Source organism: Seriola lalandi, unplaced genomic scaffold, assembly GCF_002814215.2.
Source record: "Seriola lalandi dorsalis isolate HSWRI2012SDOR001 ecotype SW California unplaced genomic scaffold, Sedor1 jcf7180002054885, whole genome shotgun sequence".
Classification (NCBI taxonomy): domain Eukaryota; kingdom Metazoa; phylum Chordata; class Actinopteri; order Carangiformes; family Carangidae; genus Seriola; species Seriola lalandi.
Genome location: NW_019525437.1, coordinates 3,405,950 through 3,430,938, shown reverse-complemented (window position 1 = coordinate 3,430,938; position 24,989 = coordinate 3,405,950). Strand labels below are relative to the sequence as shown.

General features: G+C 41.6%; 1 protein-coding gene across 3 annotated transcripts in view; it reads left to right on the top strand.

The window, feature by feature from the left end:
• Positions 1-24,989, top strand: part of mast2 (microtubule associated serine/threonine kinase 2) — a 176,923-nt gene that overhangs the window by 56,701 nt on the left and 95,233 nt on the right. Inside the window, exon 1 of one of the 3 annotated variants that reach the window (XM_087180052.1) lies at positions 21,202-23,006. The exons of the other annotated variants lie outside the window; for them this stretch is intronic. Within the exon in view, the coding sequence (XP_087036178.1) occupies positions 22,968-23,006 (39 nt within the window). The 5' untranslated portion in view covers positions 21,202-22,967. Of the gene's footprint in view, positions 1-21,201; positions 23,007-24,989 lie in introns of those variants that run through there. 3 annotated transcript variants of the gene reach the window in all.

Here is a 24,989-nt window from a genome sequence, read left to right as displayed (position 1 = left end):
ACACACACACACACACACGCACACTCCTATATACATGCGTAGATACACAGAAAAATATTCTCATACACATGCCCACGCAGACTTGACAGAAACATACTGTCCTTGTAACCTTGGCAACTGTCATGAGTTGGGAGATGTAATGAACATCTTCCTGGTCGTCTCTCTTACTGATACTGCCTCTCCTGTTCTCTTCAGCTTATAGCTGCCTGTGCAAATCGATAGCTTCATCAAGCCTCGTGGCTTGTTTTGATTAACTGTGGGAGTGTGTTTGTGTTCAGCAAGGCAAGCTTAGTTTCACCAAGTGTGTGTGTGTGTGTTTTTGTTTATGGGGGTTGGGGGGTAATGCAGGCTTTATTTATTCCCATACAGCAGATAAAAGCAGAGTGGAGATAAGATGTGGCTCTGCTCTCTGGATCCCCACAGGCCTCTGCTTTGGTCTTGCCACTGTTTACTCCAACAGAAAACACTGTTAAAGCAGAGGCAGTACACATGTACACACACACACACTCACACACACACACACAACCTCCTAGGAGATGTTGTGGGTTTGATAATGGGGCTACGTTTTGGTTTAGGCTGTTTTCCCACTTCAGGATACTGAAGGCCATATGGAGGGAAGTTTTTATTCCCCAGTCGTTTAGGCGAAAGATTTTTTATTGTGAGTTTGTTTTCACTCAGCAGAAGTCGACCGAATTGTGGATCCATTTTGTGAAACATATCAGTGACAAAGCTGCACACAGCACATGAGCTCTGCAAACATGGAGAACAGTTGATCTTACTTTTGTCCTGATATCACATATAACACCATAGAAACCAGTCACATCTGGGTGTGTAGCGTGTTGGATAACTGGGTTCACAACTTTTTCATTTTCAAATTAAGTGTTAATTATTATGCCTCCGCAAGCATATTGTTTACAGGTTGGCCCTTCGTAAATATGTTCGTCCGTCATGTTCTTCACGGCCTTGATGGAACTTCTTCAATTTTAGAAAAAATATTCACTTGGACTCAAGGATTCACAGATTTAGATTTTCGTGGTCAAAGGTCAATGTCAGTGGGACCTCACAAAACACTTTTTAGCCATTAGCTAGACTTAACACAGCAGTTACGACAAAATCTCACACAAATGGTTCATATTTTATGTGACTCTGGATTAACAAGGATGTAATCTGAAACCAGTCTGAGTGGCGGAGGCAGACAACCAGGAGGAGGTGATTCTAGTGTTTCTCAATGAAATGAAAAGGTTTTTAGTTTGTAAAATGTTAAGGTCTTTGCTTTTCCTTTAACCCAAAGATATTAAGTTTACATAGACTGATAGACAACAGAGAAAAGAAGAAAGAAACCCCTCATACACACAAACACACACACGTGCCAAACACACACACACATATATATATATATATATATATATATATATATATATATATAAAAAAATAGCTGTATTTAAGTAGTTTACTGACTTAAATTTCACAGTATCCCATGTTCGGTATTCAGACTGTGGATCGAGGTCACATTTCTGGACTGCACACGGGTTTGATACCAGTATTCAGAGAGATCAGACTCTCAGAGAAGACAGCCAGAAGAACCTCTCCCATTGGCCCAGGCGTCAAAGTGCCGTTCGTTTTAATCTGACAGTTTGGATTTTAATGACTAGTTCCTGTTTTGAGAGGTTTAGTGGGTAGTTTCTTTGTCTGTGTGTTTTCTGTTGTTTTCTCTCATAGTCCTTTGAAAAAAGTAACTCCACTGTGGTCTGGTGATGGATGTTTGCTCCAAGGACGTTCCTCTCAGTCATTAGCACAAACACACACACAAAGACACAAACACGCACACACACTTTACCTCTTGCTTGCTGTTTATTTTTCATTAGCTGGTGTCTGTTTCTCTGCCCTCACTCTCTATCAGATTAGTTTTCAGCTTCCAGGACATATGTTTCACTTTTATGCTTTCTTCTGTCTGACTGAAAATGGTGTCTGTGACTGGAATATCCATGTTGGTCAAAGTGTGTCTGTGTGTGTGTTTCTGTTTGTTAAAAAAAAAAAAAAAAAGCCATCTTTCTTTCTGTCTGCACAACACCTCTTCCTGTCTGCCTACACTTCTTCTTTCTCTCCATCCAATTCTTTCCATTTTCTGTCCCTTCTTTCCAGGTAATTGAATCTCAGAATGAGCACAAGTGCAAACAGCAGGACACACATTTTACGCACGCACGCACGCACGCACAGACACGCACGCACAGACACACACACACACACACACACACACACACACACACACACACACACACACACACACACACTTATTTACAGAGGACTCACTTCTTATTGATCTCACACACAAATTCTGTCCTTCAGTCCAGACTCACTCAGACAGCTCTCAGTGGTTAGTGTTTTATTTATTGGACTGTATAGGACAGACACACACACACACACACACACACACACACACACACACACACAAACACACTCACTTCTCCCTGCCTGTCTTTGATAAGCAGATCAGGCTGTGTGGTTGAGCCAGTGATTGACAGGTGGACTGATTGCGTGCAGGGATTGATTAATGAAGTCTAGTGAGGCGGAACTTCCTCCTGTCAATCAAAACAGGAAGTTGAATATGTCTGTTCTTATTATAGAGGATTTCATTGGCTTTTGCCACGTGTCAGAGTGTGCCTGTGAATATGTGTGTGTGTGTGTTTATTTTTCTCGCTCTTAACAGCCCAACAAATAAGACCATGAACTGAGCTAATGGGAAATGAAAGATTTAATTTGCATGACATCCAGAAGAGTGTGACCGCTCTCGGAGTGAGTGTGTGTTCTCCTCCTCTGCAGTGAGAAGGAGTTTGAGTTGAATTTATGTCGGAACCATGTTTGAGTCAATTTGAAGTCAGGAAATTTCATGTGTAGAAGACCAACAATGTAAACACAATGTACAGTCCACCCTTAGACTACAACAATACCTGTTGATGAACTTGATATATATAATGAGTATGATATAATTATTGTACGAAAACATTTGTTTTTAAGTGCCAGTTGATTCAGTCAGGAATCCTGTGGTCCAGAGTCCAGTCCTCTGTGGTCCAGAGTAGGGCTGGGTGATAAAACGATAATTAGCAAAATAACTTTTCCTTGATAGAAACATAAGACATGGTCGATACCACGTCGATAGAGCTCATTCATCCATGTTTTGACAGACAGCACGAGCAGCCAATGATAATGAGAATAGCGCTGCATCGAACCAATCGTGTGGCTGGTTGATGCACACAGCACAGAGTGTTGGAGTAGCAGCTGGCGCCGGCACATGTGCTCATGTTTGCTACTGCAGCCGTGCCCACCAGTACGTCAATAGTGGGAGAGAGATAAAAGAGAAAATGACGGCAGAAAAGCGAGCAACAGCGTTACCGAAGAAGACCCCCCAACGGACACAGCCCAATGCTCAAAGGATGAGGACATCATTGAAAAGAAGGGTCATAGGAATTCAGAAGTGTGGAGATACTCTGGCTACTTAAAGTCCGATAAGAAGCAGAGCAGCGTGCACTGCAAACTGTCGAAAGCATGTTCCACTTGGGCGTAAAAAGGAACGTTTAAGCTTGACAGAAATAGTGATTCGCTTTACTAAAATGTCTTTTTACTTGGAATCAGACTGTTCCTCTTGAATATATTTCATGGTGCTGCGATGATGTTGCTCTGACAGCTGTGGTAATGTTTTCTGAACTTTTCTGAACAAGTTCTTCCTTTTACTCTCGTGATGTGTTTTTGAGGGGGAACTAGCTCACCAGTTTAGTTGAACAGGGAGTTCTGTATGGCAGTTTAGTGTTGTTGATTATAGCTAATGAAACCTCTAAAGAAAACTATGAGAGATTTAGTATAGGACTATGAGAGTGTTGGCACATGAATGTGTTCTTTTAGTTTATAGTCTTAATCTCAGTCTGACTTTAGGTGTGATTCCACATTCTTCTCATTTTCAGCTGTTGTTTGGGATTTATGTGCATATTTTTCCACATATAACAAGGGACTTAAAGATAGAACTCAACCACAAGAGTGTGTGTGTGTGTGTGTCGTTCTTGCACCCTGGGAGCTCTGGTTAATGATGTTTTGAGCACAGTGTGGTTTTTCTCATTTGCACTTTGAGACAAGTGTGCGTGCATGTTTGGTTTCGTACATGGAGAGCAGTGTGTGACAAGCTCACCACATGAGGTAGTGGTGGTGACCACACACACACACACACACACAGAGCTTGATCTCCCACAGAAACTGGTTATCTGTGGCTGTCTCTGTCACAGAAACAAGTGTGGAAGCGTTTGTGTGAAGTTGAGGTTATTAATAGCCGCATTGTTTTTGTTAATTTATTTTTTGAGATTCACTGGAGGCTGACCATTCTATAGTTTGCGCTTTCTTTCTTTTTAGTATTGTGATGGACTGTGATCATTTTAGGATTTTAGTTTATTACTGTATTGTATGTCTAAATCTACAGATTAGTTTATTGATTCATTCTTTCTCAACTATAAAATGTCATAAAATGGTAGAAAAATTATCCATCAAAGGTTCCAAGAATCCACAGACATGTCTTCCTTGGTTGGTTTGTTGAAGTTAGAAGTCAAAACAACAATGATTTAATTTATTATTGTGATCGACTAAGCAAACCTGCAAAAAAATACATTTGAGAAGCTGGAACCAGTGAGTTTTGGACATTTGTGCTTAAACATGATTTAAATGGTTCCTTAAATCATCACCAATTCATGTTCTCAACTACATGTGGTCTCATAGTTTTTAGTACTTCCCAATTGAAAAATTCTTGTTCAACATAAAAAGATGGAGACATATGGAGTGAAACATATCAAATAGAAAAGTGGCAAAGTGTACTTTAGACTTCGCTGGAGTTTTGCCTTAGACTCGTGAAAGTTCAGTGTCAACCGTGATGATGATGTCATCGGTGACATCAAACTTTGTAAACAGAACCCACCCCCACCCCCATCAGGCTACTGACAGCCACTGTTTGAATTAGTAATTGTAATGGAAGCTACAGTGTGTTTGAAGGTGTTGTAATAACATTTGTGCTTTTCATAGAATATGTGTAACCGTGAATTAATTAGATTTGATACTTTGCACAAGGTTGTTTACTTGTGTGTATGAACACATGTAAACATGGTTGTGTTAATCTACTGTCTGTGTGCATCCCAGCACATGTCTGATGAGCTGAAACACACACAGGAAGTGTAGCAGGGGGATTATTGACAGCTCGGTGGCGTATTTGTAAAACCTGCTTTACTTAGTTTTATTAGCTCTGCCTCAAGCTTTTTGTCTTGTAAGCACACACACATACATACATACACATGCACACACACAAATGAATAGTTGTTAATTAGGAGAGTGAGCTATTGCCTCTCTAATGGAGTGAGGCAGGGACGTTTTGCATTGCAGTGATGTATGGTTTTAGGTCGGAGCCGACCCTCTAGTCTCCTCTGGTCCAAAACCTAATGTCCAGCATCAATCACGCTAACAGGGTTACAGCACGCACAACACTCTCTGGCTCTCTGCAGCTTCTGTTTCCTCCTGCTGCCCTCCTCTTTGTCTCTCTCTTGCTTTCTTTTGTCCTCCTCTCTGAACCCTCTACTGTACCCTCTGTTCAACCAGGAGCCGTCCACTTGTCACACTGCTGCAGTCGTGGACTGTAACAAGTCACTCAGAGCCGTAACTGCTGCCCTGGCCTCCATGTCCAGCCACAGATCTGGGCTCAGTCAGATTCAGCAGATATGTGATCTCTATCGACCCCATCAGGGGAAGAAGATCTCATTACTCCCTCTTTCTCCCTGTATTCCTTCGTCTCCTCCTCTGTCTCACTCCCTCTCTTCCCTCTCTGTATATTCAGATTCTTTTTCTCTCTGTGCATTATGTTGCCAGTCATCCATCACACTGCAAATGTATTGATCTGCACTGCAGGCTTTAATTATGAAAAGAGACGCCTGCCTGCTCCTCAGAGGCCTTGTGTGAATACGAGTATCTGATGACGTGTGTTTCTTTGAGTGTGCGTTTCTTTTACCGCAGCCTTAGAAATATCCATAAAGTTTAATGAGCAAACAGACAAAGTTTTAGCTTCTCAGATTGCAGTTTTCTTTCTGTCATATCTATCAATAAATTGAATATCTTTAGATTTAAAACTATTCTATACTGTATAACTTAAAACTCTCAGAGCATTTGTCACTATTTTTTTTGACATTAATATCAACCAAATGATGAATCAGGTAATGGAGAAAAAACAAAAATGCAGCACAATGTAATTAAAGATAGATAGATAGATATTCATTGATACATTTAAACCTTTATTTGTACAGGGTAGGCCATTGAGAGCAAGCTGTCTTCTCAAGGAAGTCCTGAAACAAAATATGCAATAAAATAGATTAAAACACACATTCACACTACCATGGGTCAGCTAACAGATTTAAAAACATTAAAAGGGATTAACATTTAATTTAAATCTTTAATTTTACAATGACATAAGACAAGTAAAAGCTGCTAATCCTCTCAGTTCTATGCAGTGAGGTTTACAGATTTTAAGTAGTATCAAGAGCACTTTTATTGGGTTAGTACTAAAAATATGCTCATACAGCAGCAGAAAAAAATCCCATAATAACCACGATAAAATGTAAGGTTCGATTTGTTCTGCATTTGGGTCGAACTTGTGATAATATTTTTGGCCATATCATCCAGCTCAGCCCACCAGGTGTTAATGTAAAGACCTGTGATTATCCTGATAAAATATCCAGATACAGACTGCAGAGCTTCACACCAGGTAGAAATAAGGTCACTGAGTCCAGCTCCAGGCCTTTGTTCCTTTGTGTCACATTTCTCTGCGCCATAGAACTCATCCTGTGGGAGATTTCAGAGACGACTCTCTCCCAGCTTGTTTTGATGTCTCACTGTGAGCTAATGCTTTCTGCCTCAACTCACTCACACAGCAGAACATCTGACAGTGTCCTGAAGTAGTCATTTAAATGCCACTTGGAGGACACTTCGAAGGTAAAGTATTCATCTCCTAAAGCTGTGAGTCTTATAAAGTGATGGGTTGCCTGAAACAGAGGAGGCATTAAGGACAAAGGGACATTTTTCTGTCTTAACTCAAATAAACTACATCTCAGACTGCTGCATCTGCAACGTGAGGTGAAGTTGCTTAACATTACAGCATCTATACCAGACGAAGGAGCCTGCAAGTCTGGAGTCTCGAAAGTTTCTTAAAAATAAAACTAACACAAAAATATGTTGTAACCTGAAACCAGTCAGACATTTTTGACAAATTTGAAGAGCTGCAAGAAAAAACTGGTTCTGCTGGCTGGTCTGTTTGGGATTGCTCAGAGTGCACTGGGAACTTTACCAACACATTTCATCAGCTCAATGAACGTGTTCCATCGAAGAGAACTGTGTTGTTACTCTGCCTGAACCTTAGCGCTATTTTCTTTTTGCCCAGTACCACTGTGCTAATGTTATGTGGTGACTGTAGCTTGTTCAGTGTCTCTGCTTGGTTTCCCTGGAGGATTCCCTTCAGCATCGATCCCTCCTTCTCCCAGTAAATAACGACCTGCACTATATATGGATCAGTTCCCAACATCCAAGGACATCCCACTTTACTCCCTCGGATAGATGGTGACTTAACAGAAATTTATTAAAATGGAAATCTTTGAGATTGCCACTATTACAATAGATCACAATATTTTATTTTTATTTTAACTTACTATTTATACTTCATAAAATAACTTAAGCTTAATGTTTCTTCCCTACTACTACGGTAAGAGGGCAACTCTGCTTTCAGTACAGTTTTAATACTCATTTCTGTAAATACCAGGAAGTATTCAGGTTTGATACCAAGCCTCACTTACAACTTAGCAAGCCTTGTCTTGCTGTAGCAGCAGCAGCAGCACACAGGTGATAAAAACACATTAACAGCAGGATGAGACATGTAAGCACAGGTACAGATTCCTGTGTGGGTTTAGGGCAAATGTGTTTTTACACACTCCCTGAAGTCTGTGGTGATAAAATCTGTGTTTTGGAGCGTAGAGCTCATCGTTCGGTGTGAGATGAGAGGTGACGGAGTCCCCACTGATCAGCTCTGCTCTGCAGCAGATGAGATGAGTGTGAGGTGAAGTGAGTGTTAGGCTGTGTTTGCGGGTTCAAATGTTCGTACGATGTAGGAAATCAGAACAGTTCATTCGCAGAGCAGCAGAGAGGATGAAGATCGCAGACTGACTGTGGATCAGGACCAAAACTTTGCAGAAATCAAAGCAAAGTTAGTTTTGTATCAGTTATTCAGTTTTTAAAAAAAATTTTTTATCATGTTTGTCATGTTTATTCTAAATGTGCACAGCTATGCATTTTTAATCAGTTGAATAACAAAATTAAAAGGGCTAGCTTAAAAAGCTATCTAAGCCATTATAAATCACAGTTTTCATTGAGTTCAAACTGTTAGTTATTACAATAGAAAACCTTGAAATGCCTGCCACAACAAACTACCAGGTTTAGTCACAGTTAAAATGTTCCTCTGCCTGTTGTTAAAGGATGCTCTCCAACGGTCTTTGTTCCTCTGTGGATGCTGTTTGTTGGCTTCCATTTGTTCCTCACAGTCATCTGTTTCCCTCTCTCACTTCACTCCTAATAGTATTTGCCAGAACCTTTCACTGGATTCACAAGCAAAAATGTTTAAAAGGAGGGTGAAAAATGTAAACCACAAGCTCCCAAACAAATCTGTGCTTTGGCAGCTGGATGGCAAACACCATTAATTCTCCCATTAGAGTTTGATTAAAGCCAAAGCCATTTCTAAAAGACTTTTAATGAAACTGGATTCTCATCAGAGAGCTTCAGCAACAAAGAGAAATAATGATAAAATCCTTTGGCAGCAGCAGGAAAACAGCAGCCAAGAGTTTTGATTTTGAGAAAGTTCAAAATAACAACGGCGAAGAACAGCATCACCTCAATGGCTGCCTGAATACAACCAGATGGGTTTGTCTTCCTCCCACGCTTCGATCTCTCACAAACAGAATAGTTTCTCAACACATTTTCCATGATCGCGCTAAGAGAACGAGCTGAGAGGAAGAACACAAGTACAGTGCAGGGGCGTTGTTATTGAGCGTTAAGTAGATAGTCCACATTGTGCTTTCCTTAAACCCTCTGACGGAAAGGGATCGATTGAACCACATCAATACAAAACTCTCCTTTAAGCTGTTATTGGTAGCTGCTGAGTCCTCATTTGTTTCCTCAGTGATCCACAGAAAACTCAAGTCTCTGGAAAATCACCTTTAAAGAAGAACCTTACACTGGACTCTGACAGCAGCGCCACACCATTGATTTTTGGTAATGGAGTCTCAGGGCAGTTAATCATATATTTGACCATATCCACAGGAAATGCTAGATTCTGATTGGCCGGCTGTGTATTACTTTCTGGGAACAATATTATTCTGAGTTTGATCATTTAAGAGCATAAAAGACCAAAAAGAAGTGAGGATTGTTTGACAATTAATCAAAATTGACGTGGTAAGATGTTGAATTTTGCTGCCTGTGCTGGTTCATCTAATCAAGTGCAATCAGAGGCTTTTGTTTTAACACAATGTCACACAGCACTCTCTGCTTTCCACGTATACACACCTGGCAACCACTCCTCTAACTGACCACACAGGTCGTTTTTTCTCTGATACAACCCATAGGAATATATCCTAAAATAGTGCCCCTACGGCAACAGACGTAACAGACCTTGGTTGTCATGGATACAATAATAACAATGTGGTTAACTTTATGGAACGGTCATGGATAAAAAAAAAAACAACATAAACAGCTACTTTCCCACGGGAATTGAACACCTCTCTCCTGTGTCATATTCATCCATCCACCACAACCTCCTCCTGACGTGGACTTTATCTCTCTTTATATTACGTCACAGCAGTTTTCCCTTTGCGCCTGTCATAATTACTGCGACCACTGGATCGCCTATCAACAAAACGTAAATATGGGTCATAACAACCTGCTGCACAGATGACTCATAGGCTCGTTCTTTTTGCAGGAGGACAGTCTCCACCTGGATGTGTCAATACTATTTTCAACACAAAGTCGAACCTGTGACATAAGTGCATTTTCAAGTTTTAGTTATATGAATAATTGATATTAATAGGGTTTCATGCTGTGGTAGCTGTGTGTTGTTTTACCACTTGGGGGCAGTATAACAGGCTGAAAACACAATATTCCGCATGTTATTGTGATGAAACTCTCAGAGCAACATGGCCCTCTCCTTAATAGGGGAGTGGTGTTTGTCTCACTCTTCTTTTAGCTCTGGTTTGGTCTCTACCGACTCCTGAAAAAATATCTGGCTCTTTAGCTGCTAGATGTTCAATTGTCCTCCTCAGATTGTCTCTACCTGTGTCTGTCTGCTGCTGAGCAGGAAGTGGACAGTGAATTTTTCAGAGCTAGTTTGACGAAAACCAGTGCTGCTGCTCCTGGAAATCAGACAGGAAGTGTGCAAAACCGGAGGCAAAAAAATCTCTAGAGCTCCAGGTTGATGGTAATTTTCTCTGGCTTCAAAATACAAAACTACTTTATCTATTATTGATTTAAAAGTAATATTAGTTCATATTAAGAAAGACGCCATATACCACCAGGATAAAGACAGATCCTAGTGCAGCAGAAACCAATTTGACTCTACATGCTTCATGCACCTCAATCACGTAAACATACAGACATTCAAACCCTGTCCTGTTCTGTTTGGGATGAGGTAATCCAGTTTTCACTGAATCACCCATCTCTGATGATGGAGAGGAAATTGAATTGTCTTTCCATCTCCCATATTCTCCCCCTCCGTCTCACCCCCCCCTCTCTTTGCCTCTTTCTAGCTGTGCTGTTTCTCATCTTTCTCCTCCTCATCTCTCCTTTGTGCCGGTGAACCACAGACTATCATCCTTCAATAGAACGTGCATGTCTGTGTTTGCACTCGGTTTTTGTCTGTTTACACATTGTTAGCTGGCTTTATCTCCCATATACAGCCAGTACACACAGTCTGACAGCATGATATGTGTAAAATGTAGGTCTTCACTTCCCCAGCACAGTTTTTATTGTATGTTTATGTTAATTATGTTAAGAATTTCAGTATAGAAGAAAGAGCAAAATACACTGATTAAATGTAAGATTATTTCCACGGTGTAATTTAATTTGTGTGTGTCATCTGGGTTGTGTTTACTGCCTCCTGGGACATTTCCGTGTTCAGTGTTGATGAGGATCAGACAGCAGACTGGCATCTTCAGTCTCAACCTTCAACATGTATTTTGTCAACCTCTCTCTCTGTGTGTTTGTGTCATACAGAGTTACCAGAAACCAAGGTCACGCTCAGATGAAATGAAGTGATAGACTTTTTCCAGGTCTTTAGTTATGAATCACTCAGCTGAGACAGTGATGAGAATGAAAATCAATCACACATCGAGTTTCTCAGATTTTATGGCCGGGGCCCACTTCTCATCATAAAAGCTGGGAGACATTTTCCAGCTCTTACTGCACATAAATACAAGTTCTCTTTAAACTTGAAGAGATTTGTGTCAGTCATAGCATGAAGAACTGTAGTATCATTCATCACTGTATACTGCAGCTGTGTTCATCCTCAGCTCTCTGATTGTTTCACTATGGTTTAGAACAAACTGCAGGTCTCTCTGCTCAGTTCTCTCTCCTGTGTTTTCGCCCCGACTCCAAAATAAAGCACAGTGTTTGTGCTGAGGAAGGAAAGAGGACAGGACAGGGTGTGTGTCTGCAGCAGCAGCAGCTCACTGTCAGACAGGCTGCATTGTTTGTTGTTGCCACTGAAAAGTCTCCAGTGTGACCCGACTGAACGGACGAAAAAAACACAACACAACAGAGACGTGCATTGACCAGAGCTTGAACACAAATTGAACACAGTTGCCAGCAAGGTTTTGAACTGAGTTTGAACCCTGCATCGGCACGCACACACACACACACAGACAAACATGCACACACACGCGCATTTCACACATCACCAGTGTGGACTTTTTGACTCACCAGTTAAACACCAAATCCAAGAGAGAAAAGATTTGACTTGGGCAACAGCTGATAAAGCAGGCTTCAGCAACTCTGAGTTTTGTGTGTGTGTGTGTGTGTGTGTGTGTGTGTGTGTGTGTGTGTGTGTGTGTGTGTGTGTGTGTGTGTGTGTGTGTGTGTGTGTGTGTGTGTGTGTGTGTGTGTGTGGGGGGGGGGGTGTTTGAGTTTCTATATGGTTAACAGCTTGCCTTCCCAATCATCGTCTTTCCCTCTGATAGTAGAAATAGTGGAGTCCTCATCTGGGGGACCGGACTCTGACTCCTCTGCTCTCTGTGATAAGGCCCCACTTTACTCCTCCAGTGCTGCTGAGCTGCCTCTCTGAAAAGCCTGTCAGTGGCTGGACACAGAATACATACTGAATCAGTGTGTTTACATTGCATGCAAGTTACCAGGTCACCCTGATTTATAAAATGCCATGTGCACAATAAACCATGTTTCAGCAACTGGAACAAGATTAGAGAAACCTAATTTCCCCAGTGAGATTTTACCAGGGGAAATCCAGTCGCTTGTAGACGCATGATTTACTAATCTGCTTCTGCACATGCCCATGACATAGGTTTTAAACAGGTAATGTTGTGAAAGATCGTAACCCACCCTAAACAGGAAGCTACAGCAGAACAATAAAAGGTTTCCCTAGTTGAGGAAAAAATTTTGCAACAATTTGCAGCAGTGAAAGAGATTTTACTCTACATTAAGGGTGTCTCCCAGTCGCAGCACACTTCCTGTGATGCCTTTATTTTCTTCATTTATCACCACAAACTCTTTATGTGCGACGGTTTAACTGACTTTAAATGATTCCTTAAGTATTAGACTAAGATAAGGTGAAAACCTTAAATAAAGGTGATGATAAGAGATTCCTTAGCCTAAGTTTATAATCTCAGAGACATGGTTTTATATAACCCTGAAACCGTATATAAAATGGAACCGTACTGGTCTGGGTACTGCGTTGTTTTGAGTCTGAGTCAAGGGCTGAGGACAGTCATCCATTTCACAGTATCAAATCATGAAAGTGAGGAGAAGTGGAGGGTGACGATAGGAAATGGGACAAAGCATCAGTCTGTCCTCTATTTGTCTCTCTACCCTAGTTTTCTGTCTCCCTCTTGCCTGCCCCCCCCCCCCCCCCCCGTTCTCTTTCAGCTGCCCTCTCTCCCCATCACTGTGCAAAGCTCATTCAGCCTTACTCAGCGTTTTCTTATCAACCCCCCTCCACTGGGGAAAAGCTTTATGCAATGCTGTGTCCTTTTCACCACCCCCCCACCCTCTTCCTCACCCCCACCCTTCTTCTCTCTAGCTTTGATCTAGTCTGAGCTTCATCACAGTATTACAGCCTCAATCTCCACGTTACTAAAAATGAGAGCGCAGCCCTCTTTACATGGCTTTTAGCAGCAGAGTGAGAGGGTTCTGTGATAAAGTGTCTTTTCAAGGTGCAAAGCAAAAGACTAGAAAAGTGAGCAGAGGCTTGAACCTGTTTCTGATAGTTTGGAAACTGATATAAAAAAGCTGGACTTTCATTTTTGTTTTTGTTCAATGTGATTAAAATCGTTTTAGGTGGAGAGATAGGAGCCATATTGTCATTTTATTTCCCTCCGGAGGTTTTGGCTGTCTCATGATTGGACAATGCGAATGATTCAGTCCACATCGATGTCCAGTGAAATGTCTTAATTCAGAAATGTACGTTTTTTTAAAAATTAGACTTTAAAGAAGTCACTGCATTTAAAAAGTCATTTGTTAGTGTTTGGTCGCCCACATCCTCCATGATCATGCACAGCCTCCTTCAGTTTCAAGCTCAGGCCGAGGGACTGGTGGTGGGGTTATATATATATATACAAATATATCCTGGGGCTTGACCATGGAATGGTTAAAGTAATAACTACAATCTTTAAGTCTACTCTGAAATAAATTGGAAACTAGGATCGACCGATATGGTTTTTTCAGGGGCAATACTGATCTCCACCCCATTTATATCAGTGAGAGTCGGCTAAATAACAGAAACACCTCTGTATAATGAACACAGCTACACACACTACATCCTCCATGTTGATCATACAGTTGAATCAACAACTGTCTACAACTACTTTAAGCTCTATTGGATGTTCCTGATAAACTGACAATTGAGTGTATATTAGGTGTATCCACAGGCTGCAAAGAGTTCTTAACTGACCTACTTTGTACTTTTACCTGAGAACATTTTACACAGTGATTGACTTCTACTGTAGTAAAATATCTTCTCAGTAACAGTTAGTGAGTGTTTGTGACCGTTCACCTGCTGACGTGCTGCAGTCACTGTAGTGTCTCATGCTTCTGAGTGTGCCGAATAGTTGGCAGTATAGTTGGCGGTCTGGTACCTTCACTTCCTTATTTGGGTGGCAAGCTAGGAGGCAAGTCCGCAGGTATGCTGTTGTTGTAGTGTAAGACAGATGCAAATACTTCTACACGTTGCTTCTCAGATGCTTGTTGTGATTTGCCGCTCAGGGGGGCTTTGCTCGCTGGTGTCTTCTTTTTACATAACATTACAAGCTACTTAATTTAGTCAGAGGTCAATAGGTCATGCCAAAGTAACGAACGTTAAGAATTTTAATGGAAAGTGACGGCCCTATCACTGCCCGCCTGGATGATAGAGACGTGTCGTGCTGATAGAAAGCAGCAGGTCTGAGAACTGATTTCCAAGCTTTGAGATTATGTAAGGTCACAGCTCTTTCTAGTGTGTGTGTGTGTGTGTGTGTGTGTGTGTGTGTGTGTGTGTGTGTGTGTGTGTGTGTGTGTGTGTGTTAGACACACACTCTCCTGAAAATGATTCCTTCCCTCTGCTGTCATGGACGGACCTGACTAACGCAGTGTTCCCATCAAAGCTCCGTCAGTCTGTAACAAACACCGTCATGTTTAATTTATTCAGGCTCTCCTGCCATCCCGTCTGAAGAGGCTGACACACACACACACACAAGTTCAAACACACCGTCAGCACAATACGCAGACAGAGCAACACTCAGCTTGTCAGCATAATGCAGACAAACACACACACACACACACACAAACACACACACTCTCAGCTGTCATCTCACTACACAGGCCTCATGTTTTTAATTTCCAGACGGGATCGCTGCTCAGCTCTGTCGTTCTCTCAAGCTTTCTTTAATTGACTTCTCCTCACCAACTTCTCTGCTGTTTACTTCCTGTTTGTCCATCTTTGCATCAGCTAGCTTTTGTGATTTTGTAAATGCTGCTGCTTCCATTATCACCCCAATCCTCATTTACCCGCATTGTTGGCTCTCGTCGATTGTATCCGAACACACACATGCACTGAGCTGAATTATCAGCCGGGCTGTTGTCCAGCTGCAGGACAGCTCATCACACTGATGAATGAAATAACACAAACAGGAGCTCTTTATCTCTGCTCCTTTATTACACAATGAAGACAGTGGCCCTAGTCTGGCACAGCAGCCTGTGTGTGTTTGTGTGTGTGCACATAACTGCCTGGCTCATGTTTATTTTGCTTTGTGTGTGTGTGTGTGTGTTTGCATGTGTGACTTGGCCATGACTGAGTGTCCTGGTTGGATGTGAGTTAGTGTGCATGTGAGAGTGTACATCTGTGTTTTGGGTCTTAGTCAATAGTCTCTAGTTAATCAACCAAACTGGATAAAAGGCAGGCTCTGTGAAAGTGTTTACAACCTTCAGTGGATGCAGCAAAATAAAAAAGCCTCTTACTGATTCCACATCTTTAAAGACTTGACCTGAGTCAACACTGTCACTAAAAACATGAATTTGTAAGAGCGAGAGGTCAAGAGTTTCACAAAAGGACTGCAGCTGCAATGTGTATTAATTACCGGTAATCTTTGCAATGTCATTTACAGCAATACAACAGTAATCTGAATTTATAAAGCACTTAACAGTGTGGGGCTGAAAATATAACAACACATTATTGTTTTTATCACTGCATTTGCATATTATTTTCTGGATTAATCATTTACTGTTTAAAATTTTAGAAAAAAGCGAAAATTAACAAACTGCTCCGACAGTGAAATAGCTTCTTTTGTTCAACAAACAATTCTAAACCTTGTGATTTTCAGTTTACTATCAAATATAAGACAAAGAAACAGTTTAGAGTCTGGATCCAGGAGGATTTTTCTAGTGACTCATTCAGGCACAGATTAAAACAACAAGCTCATAAATACTCATAACAGCACATGAAATACACAATAAATTTGTAGTTTACAAGACAAAATGTGTAAACGCAGCAAAGAGTGAAGGCTCATAAAGCCACTAACACCTGCTCCAGTTTTTTTGTGATTTTTCAGATATAATAAAAGCATAAGATTTGATTTAGTTTAAGTCCTGATAGCTATAGAGGGCTTTTACTGTGAAGGAGCTGCAGGCAGGATTAAGTCAAATAGCACAGGCTAACCTGCAGCCTGATAACAATTTTCATTAGTGTGGCCCAACGTTTATAATAAGTCAGAAAAACAGTTGGTTGATTTTTGTGGTTTGAACTTGCAGTTTATGCAAGGACAACTTAGAATTTGACATAATTTCCTTTTTTTTTTAATTTCCTCCAGCGTTGTAACCACATTCTCCAAAAAGTCCATTATATTTCATATTTTATCCATATGTGATAACTCTCTCATGCCTTCACAATATGTGTGTGTGTGTGTTTGTGCTCTGTGGTCAGTCTATCTGTCACAGTCACTTTGTTTCCATAGCGACACGTCAGACTGAATCTTACTCTGGAATGTGAAACGATAACATGTCAGTGTAAAAGAGTCCAGTGTGAACTCTCATATGACTGTTTGTGTGTCTCTATGTGTGTGCGCGTGTCACACTTGACCTCACAACCATTTGACCTCAGCAAACCTTCAGTCAATGCTGAAATAAATCACACTGTGTTAAGTAATGTCCCCATAAACTGAATATTTCTTGAATCTATACGTGTCCACATATTAGGCCGCCTCCATTTTGTCTGGGCAGACTATAAATTAATTCTTTATTTGCAGTTTTAGAGTAGTGCTGACCGACAAATTGTATTTTCATCGTCATTGCGATATAAACGTGGTATAAACACCTCGCAAAAGACTGACTGAAATGCAATCAATAAATTTTTTTTTACCTACAAACTTCATGCAGTCACACAGAGTTTTCATGGTGAAGTGCCTGAGTCATATGAACCGGGAAAAAACTACTGTGTTTTGGTGTTGGGCTGCAGCCTCTCACACCCATAGCAGACAGCACAGGAGTGGCCGCCTCCTCTCAGCAGCGTTACCTGCAGCAGAGGGAGGAGGATGGAGGAGATGACCGATACTGACCTTTGTCTGTTTTCTTCATTCAGTCATGGCAATATTGAACATTGTGTCATTGCACATCGCAAATTTTCCTCATATTGTGCAGGACTACTTTAAAGTACAACTTGCAGCACAAATACATCTATTATAGAAGTAATTAGTTTTCTATTTTTACTGTCTTTGCAGTTTTGGTTTAATTTGTTATGTTGGTGCCATAGAGTTCTGCAGGAATGAGTCTTAAAACCTGGAAATAACATTTTAGCACTTGCTGTTCCCTCATCCTGAAGTCTCTGTGTTTTTTGTTAGATGACTGAAATAAGGTCTGTGGTTAAAACACAAACTCAGGACATTTTCAGGTTTTATTCTATGACACAAAATACATCAGTAAATACCCCAGTCCTGATTTCTCTAAGCTTTTACGTCAGTTAAAAAAGGCCAGTTGCTAACAAGGGTCTACATGAGACTACAGAGGTTGTTGTGGACGTTAGATGTCATCACGTTGAGCATGAAAACCGATCTACTCACCAGTCCACCTTTACAGCCTTGTTGTGTTTATACAAACTGTTACTAACTTTGTAAGAGGAAAGGCTTTTGTAGAAAAGGTCAGAGCTGAATCAAACTAAAAGTTGAAGTTTAATGGTGTTGACGTCGAAGTCATGTGATCATGGTGTAGTTGGTTTATAGGCTAACATTAGCTTTTTACTTCTGCTGATTGTATTTAGGCTCGACACATCATAAAGTGGTGTTCATTAGTGAAGATTGTCCTGCTGAACAAAACCTGTCAGGATCATAAACTGTTGTTTAGTTTCTGTAATAATCCAAAACACAATGTAAAAATCCCATTGGCTGTTTGTGGAGGGAACCAGGGTGATGCTACCGTCAGGGTAGATCATGGCGGCTCTCTATTATCGTAAAGCCTTTTCTCTTAAGATTTTGGCAGTTGTTGAAGCTTTCTAACAGTATTATCCAGCTGGAAATGACCGTTCCTCAGTGTCTTCTAAAGACAAGCAGAAGGTCAGGTGATGGGCCTCTGGTTTTCACAGGGCTCAGCAAGCCTCACACTGTTTTCTAAAATAAGGTCTGAGTATTTCTTGGGTCAAAAACAAGCAGGATTGTTGGGGTTAAAGAAACAAGAGTTTTCATCTTATATATATATATAAGACTTAAAGTCGCTGTTGTCAGCAGTTCGTCATTGACTGGGACCAGCCGGGGCCACAGCTACAATTAACCTCCAATAGAGCAGAGGCTTAAAACACAGCGGGAACAGGCTTTTGCTTTAATTAGTGGAAGCAGAGAAAAACACAGCTCTCCTTCTCTTATCTCTCTCTCTCTCCTTCTTCATCACTTTTTGTTTCCCTCTTTCCTTCACTCTCTGCTCTCCGACTTGAATTTCACAGTATGTGTCTGTAGCTTATGGTAAGAGTAACATAATCCAGTGGTTCCTGTGTTCAGGGATGGACCAGCGTCTGAGTTCATGACCTGGATCTATGAAACTGCTGAAAGTGAGACTGTGCAGTTAAACGACAGATAAAAGTAAAGATTCTTCACAGTTACTTGCTCATTGCAAACTTAAGAGTAAAGCTTTTTATTGTCACTAAGAACTCCCAATTAAAGTTTAGGTTAAAGATTAGAGTAATGATTTTTTTTAATAATATCTGTTCTTTATATTGTTTTTGTCTAAAAACACTAAACACTCACAGAATCCAAATCCTACAAGGTTGAATGTTGGGTCTAGGTGGGTGGGGATTGGGGCAGTGACTGCTTTGTTGTGACATCACAAAGTTACAGAAGTCCTGACGGCTGGTTTTAAGGCTCAGTTTCTGAATACAGGCTGTGTGCATTTCTCTTTGGACTGAGGCTTTGATACTTTCACAGTATTAATATAGAAACTAGACCTGCTTTATAATCAAACTACACATGGACATCTACCTTTAGACTGTATGGACCTTTTAAAAAATAGAACTAGTGATATTCTATGTTTTTCTTGAACTAACAGTGAACATTTGTTTAAATCCAAAGTGTGATAGGCAGTATATTATTCCTAGATCCTACATGTTCCTTCATTGTCATTAATACACAGTTGAGTTTATTTTGACTGGATCCCACATACATGGTTCTGCAGCCTTAGATACTCACAAAATATGGATTAATCTGCTGCTGAAAATAGTCCGCAACAAATGCACTATTTTGAAACTATATGTTTGTTTTTAAAGATGTATGTCAGATCCTTCAGAGAACAACAAACCAGCTTCTAATCCGGGCCCCTTTGTGTGTTTTTTGGAACCAGAAACCAGTCAGTCGACTGCTCACACAGTCAGTCAGTAAGCTGGTGTCAGTCAGTCTCATTGTGGCTGTGTGAACATTCCTCTCTGTGGCCCCTTTGGCCTTTGCTCTCATTAACACACAGGCTCTGACCAAAAGCAAGGGGCCCCGAGCAGAGCGGGGAGGAAGGGGGGGCTTCAAACTGCCTTACAAACATTACTCAGGGTCTGGTTTCCCCTTCACAAAAGAGAGGTCAGTCGGGTTCTGTACAGACTGATCTGTCCATAGGTGTACACTATGTTGATTTCATGCTGTACAGTCACAGTATGTGCACATACATGCACCAGCAAACAGACACAGACCGGCTCCTTCTCCCCTGAAACTGTTAAAGAACTGGTGGGATTTTTCTTGGTTATTCAACCCGTCCACCCATCCTCATTAACAGTCTCTCATCTCTTTGTGACTCATCAGTACATCGCTCTGTGCGGAGCGTAGGAGGACACCAGACACTCTGCCTTCTCTTCCCTCGCTCCATCTCTGCCTCCATTTCCCTTTGTATCCGTTCCTCTCCTCCCTTTCCTTCTCTTCTGTCCCTCTATGTCTCCCTCTGTTTAATGCAGAGGAGGCTCATAAGTTATAAATAGTGTCCTGGTTTTCACTGCAAGTCGGCTGTTTTTCATCATCTCTGTCGCCCTGTCCCCATCAAGTAGGAAATTTTAATTATCTCCAAAATGATTAAAACAAAGTATTTACGAAAAAACAAAGTATTTCTGCAACTAAGATGATCAGTTAAACAAATTTAAGTTAACAATGTAGTCTGTAAAAGCAAATGGAGATAATAGAGATCCTTGTCCAAAATAATATTCAAACTTCACTTTACAAGGACAGTTTAAATAATTTAAATGGCCATTGCAGTGTTTTTGCATGTTTCAGTCCATTTTCTGCAAACCACATATACTCCAAAATGATGTGGACACCTACATATCCGCATGCTTGTATGTATTTGTGGTCCAGGACTGAAATGTCTTTCCTAGTATGGGCTCCTTAGTTCCTTCAAAGGGAAATTTTAGTGCTGCTATAGACAATGAAGAGTTGGTGTTCGTCCTTTTCTCGCCCCCCAGTCCACAAAGCCAACCCCAACCCCATCCATTATCTTTGGGATGAACTACAACCAACATCAGTTCTGGATCTTACTGATGCTCTAATGTGTCTGAACGGGAGAAAATCCCTGCACCAGCTTCAGCATCAAGCTGAAGCTGCTGCACATTAATGAACATGGTTTTGGCCACCATGTTGAATAAGAATAAAGAGGAGGCCTGTGTGTCTTTAAATTCATCGTTTTGAATAAATAATCATCCGAAGCCTCTGATCATCGCTCTCATGATTAATTCATCCAAACACAATAATAAACCATGAACCACACACTGCTGTGTGTGTGTGTGTGTGTGTGTGTGTGTGTGTGTGTGTGTGTGTGTGTGTGTGTGTGTGTGTGTGCGCGCGCTGTGAACACACCCTCTTGTTTTGATTAGTGTGAGCGAGGCTGAGGCGACGGACACACAGTGCGGGGGAGTTAAGGCAGGCTGGGAGGGAGGCGGAGCACTCGGCATCCCTCCATTCATGGCGAGAAGAGTTTCTGTCTCCTGCTCGCGCCTGATTGGCCACCTCCGCAGAGAGAGAGAGAGGGAGAGCGTGTAATGAAAAAGCAGGGGAGGAGTCAGAGCATGTGAGCATACTGACACATCAGAGAGCAAAGAAAGCAACAACAGAAGAGACGGAGGGATTCGAAGAGCAGGAAAAAGGAGAAGAGGACGGAAGGAGATCTGCTCTTCTCTCAGAGGGAGGAAAACGGCATCTCCACTCGTCCTTCCTCTCTTGTTCCTCCACTCTCAGCTCCTTCCTGCAGCCTTTTGGAATAACACCAAGAGACTGAGAGATGCAGGAGGAGACGCAGAAGAGGACGGTGGAGATGAAGAGATGACGAGTGTGTGTGACAGGCTTGCGTGCTGTGTGAAGGAGCGTGTGTGTGGGAGTCCCTGAGCTCCAGCTGTCCTTAACCAGATGGAATCTGGCCCGGCTGGTTGGCATGGAGATGGATGCGAGGTGCCTCCTCGCTCAGTGGACTGCTGCTAGCAAACAAACAACCTCTTGTTCCGAGTCGGCTCTCTGTGTCGCCCGGTGAGTCCGGCAGCTCTGAGCGTGGGCGCTGTGCATTTATTGTTTTTTGGATTCCTTTTTCTCTCTTTCTTGATAAAGTTCTTGAAAGGCTTTTTTCTAAACTTGACAAGAACTGTTGTCATCACACACACAGACACATGCACCATCTGCCTGTCCTGACTAACACCCCTGTTGAAAGAAACTCTTGAAAGCCGACTCCCTGCATGTGTTTCTGCACAGATCTTGGGACCTGGTTACAGCTTGACTCTGATTAAGCCAGAGGGCCACAATCTGGAGCCCTCCTCATTTATGTTTTGCCTCCCAACAGTTCCTTTCTCCCTTCCTCCTTCCATCCCCTGAGGCCCCATTGCCATCATTAATTTCTATTGCGAGCTGCCCTTGAATAATGGAGGGGGCAGAGTCTGCTCTGGACTAGTGCCTTAAGGGTTGGAGGCAGGCAGAGAACGCAGGGCGAGAAAACAGATAAGAGCAGAGCAGCGGAGTGAGAGAGAGGCGGTGGAGGGGTGTGTCCAGTGCTTAACGGATGAATGGAAGAGGAGCCATCGGAGGCCGAGCTCAGGAACGACACCTGCACATAGGAGGGAAGAGAGGAGAAGAGGATCTTCACGTCCAGACCACACCTTCCTCCATAACGAGACGGAATAAACAAAAGAAATGAAGGAAGGGAAAACAGAGGAGTGAAACCAGAAGATTAAACCCCATCCTTTGCTTTGATTTTTTCTATCTTCTCTTATGGCTCTGAGCATTTGTTGAAACTGAATAGAGGCGGTCCGATGGAATATCCCTGAAGCCTGGGATTGTATGTTTTTATATCCACCTTAATGAGAAACTCTTATGACACAGATTCTCTTTCACTGAACAGAGACGCCTTTGAAGTGTGTACAGGAATTCTCTTCAAAGAATCAAACCAGGTCTCCTCTGCTAGAGACTCATTTGAAGATGTGTCAAAGAAAAACCAGGACTCGTAGAGAGGACTCCTTAAAAAGACAACACTCTTCCAAGTAGTGGATACGTCATTGGCATTTCAGCGTGTTTTCAGATGGCATGGGCGTTTGTTGACAGTTGATGGACAAAGAAAGAAGGAGTGGGCTGTGATGTAACTTCCTCCACATGGTCAGACTTTTCTAGAAAGTGCCTGAACTTTGTAGCTTTGTAAACACAAACCAAAAAGCAAAATCGATCGGAGCTCACAGAGTCATGGATGACTCGAGTATTTTGAGGCGCAGAGGACTCCAGGTAAGAATCAGTTTGTTGCTCAAACACCAAAAGGTCGAGCTCAGGATTCCTTTGTGGTTCACAGGGGTCAAAGGTCAGATGCTGAGAATCTGACTGGAGGTGACTGAGAGTTAAAGGAAAGAATGTAGGCGGGAAAACACGTTCAGCGTTTTTTCTTACTGAGAGATTTTTTTTTTATTTTTTATAGTGTCATTGTTCAGTTGCACACTTGAATGTTCACACTTGTTCGCCCTATCACATTTCCAGATATTCTCTCTCTCTCTCTCTCTCACTCACTCACTCACTCACTCACTCTCTCTCTCTCTCTCTTTCTCTCTCTCTCTCTCTCTCTCTCTCTCTCTCACACACACACACACTCACACACACCATCTGACCAGGCCTATCCACCTTCTCCCTGGTAAACAGAAAATGATGCAACAGTGAACAACAACAATCCATCACATATCAAAAGGATAACCTGCCACTTTATGTCTGAAAACAATCATTTACAACCGAAAAAATCAATTTTAAAAGAATATGTACACTTTTTCCTCCTTTTCTTTCCAGTGCTTTTAGTGGTTGTCAGTTGGAGTTGCATTAAAATCAATTTCAGAATCACCTTAACACCTTATTACAGCTATAACACATTCCCGTAAGCATGTGCTTTCTAGCTGGAAAAAAAAAAACATTTTTAAGAAAGAAAGGGAGCACAGTAAGACCAGACTATTATTCAGGCAAAACAAGCAGCATGAAAATGTCAAATCATTATCTTTACTTGCAGCCCTGCATTATAAAATTAATCAGGTATATTTGATGTAATGTTTTTATGTAAACAAGATAAATTTTAGACCAATATCAAGAAAACATAATGCTAACTATTATATAGTTAGCTTCTTTATATTGAAACAACTTCCATGTGGATTTTCAAACTAGACTGAAACGAATGGAAACCTATGAAGAGCACATGAAAAAAATATCTAAACCATTGTCTCTAATAGTTAGCCATGCTTTAAAAACACAAGACAAACTACAACATAATGTAAAAAAACATCAGCAGCACATTTATCGACCATTCTTTGAGCACACACACAGATCAGAAGTTGTCGTCATCCCAGTTTCATGCTCTTGGGGTCTCCGGGCTGTAAATGGAGAAGCTTCAATAACGTTGAGTCAGCAAACCCCGGTCTACACCCTTCTGATCCACCCCATGAGCGTCAGTGAGGAGGGAAATATACGTATGTTTGAGTCAGTTTTAGCAGTCGCCCTCAGATAACCTCTTTCCCATCATCCCCTTCCTTCCTCACTCTCTCCGAGGCCCGCCCAGGACAAATCAGGATACAAGGTTCTGTGCACAGAGACACTGAAACATTGTGTTCTACATGAAGAATTCGCATGGTTTAAATAGCTTTGTGTGCAGAGGAAGTAGGTCTCCAATGAGGACACCAGGCAGCGAGAGATGACCTGGATTTGCTGAGCTCAAGTTTAGATTCTGGGACTTTGCAGCACCTGTTCTATCTCAGGTTTTAATTTCCAGATACAAGTCTTACAGTGTGAGACTTCACACAACATACAAAACATTCTATTCATGAAAACAATGAAGCATCGATCAGTTTAACTCATAAAAAGTGAGATTTCTTTGTTGTAGTGATTGGACCTGCGTCCTTTATTTTCTAGAAACCTTATTAGGATGATATTAGGATGAAGATATAATATCATCTGCATAGCAAATATATATCACTGCACCTTGCTCAACATTGCGCATTGTTATAATGTGTCACAAAACCAGCCAATCACAGACTTGGAGACTGTTTCATCACCAATCAGGTCGCTAGTAGAATTATCGACCATATTCCGGAAGCACTGTTAAAACCCCGGTAGAGCATGTACCAAAAAGGCTTAGTCCTAACTGCAGCGGCCACAGGTTCAAGTCCGACCCGTGGCCCTTTGTTGCATGTCATCCCCCCTCTCTCTCTATGATTAGTGTGTTTGCAAAATGTATTCGTC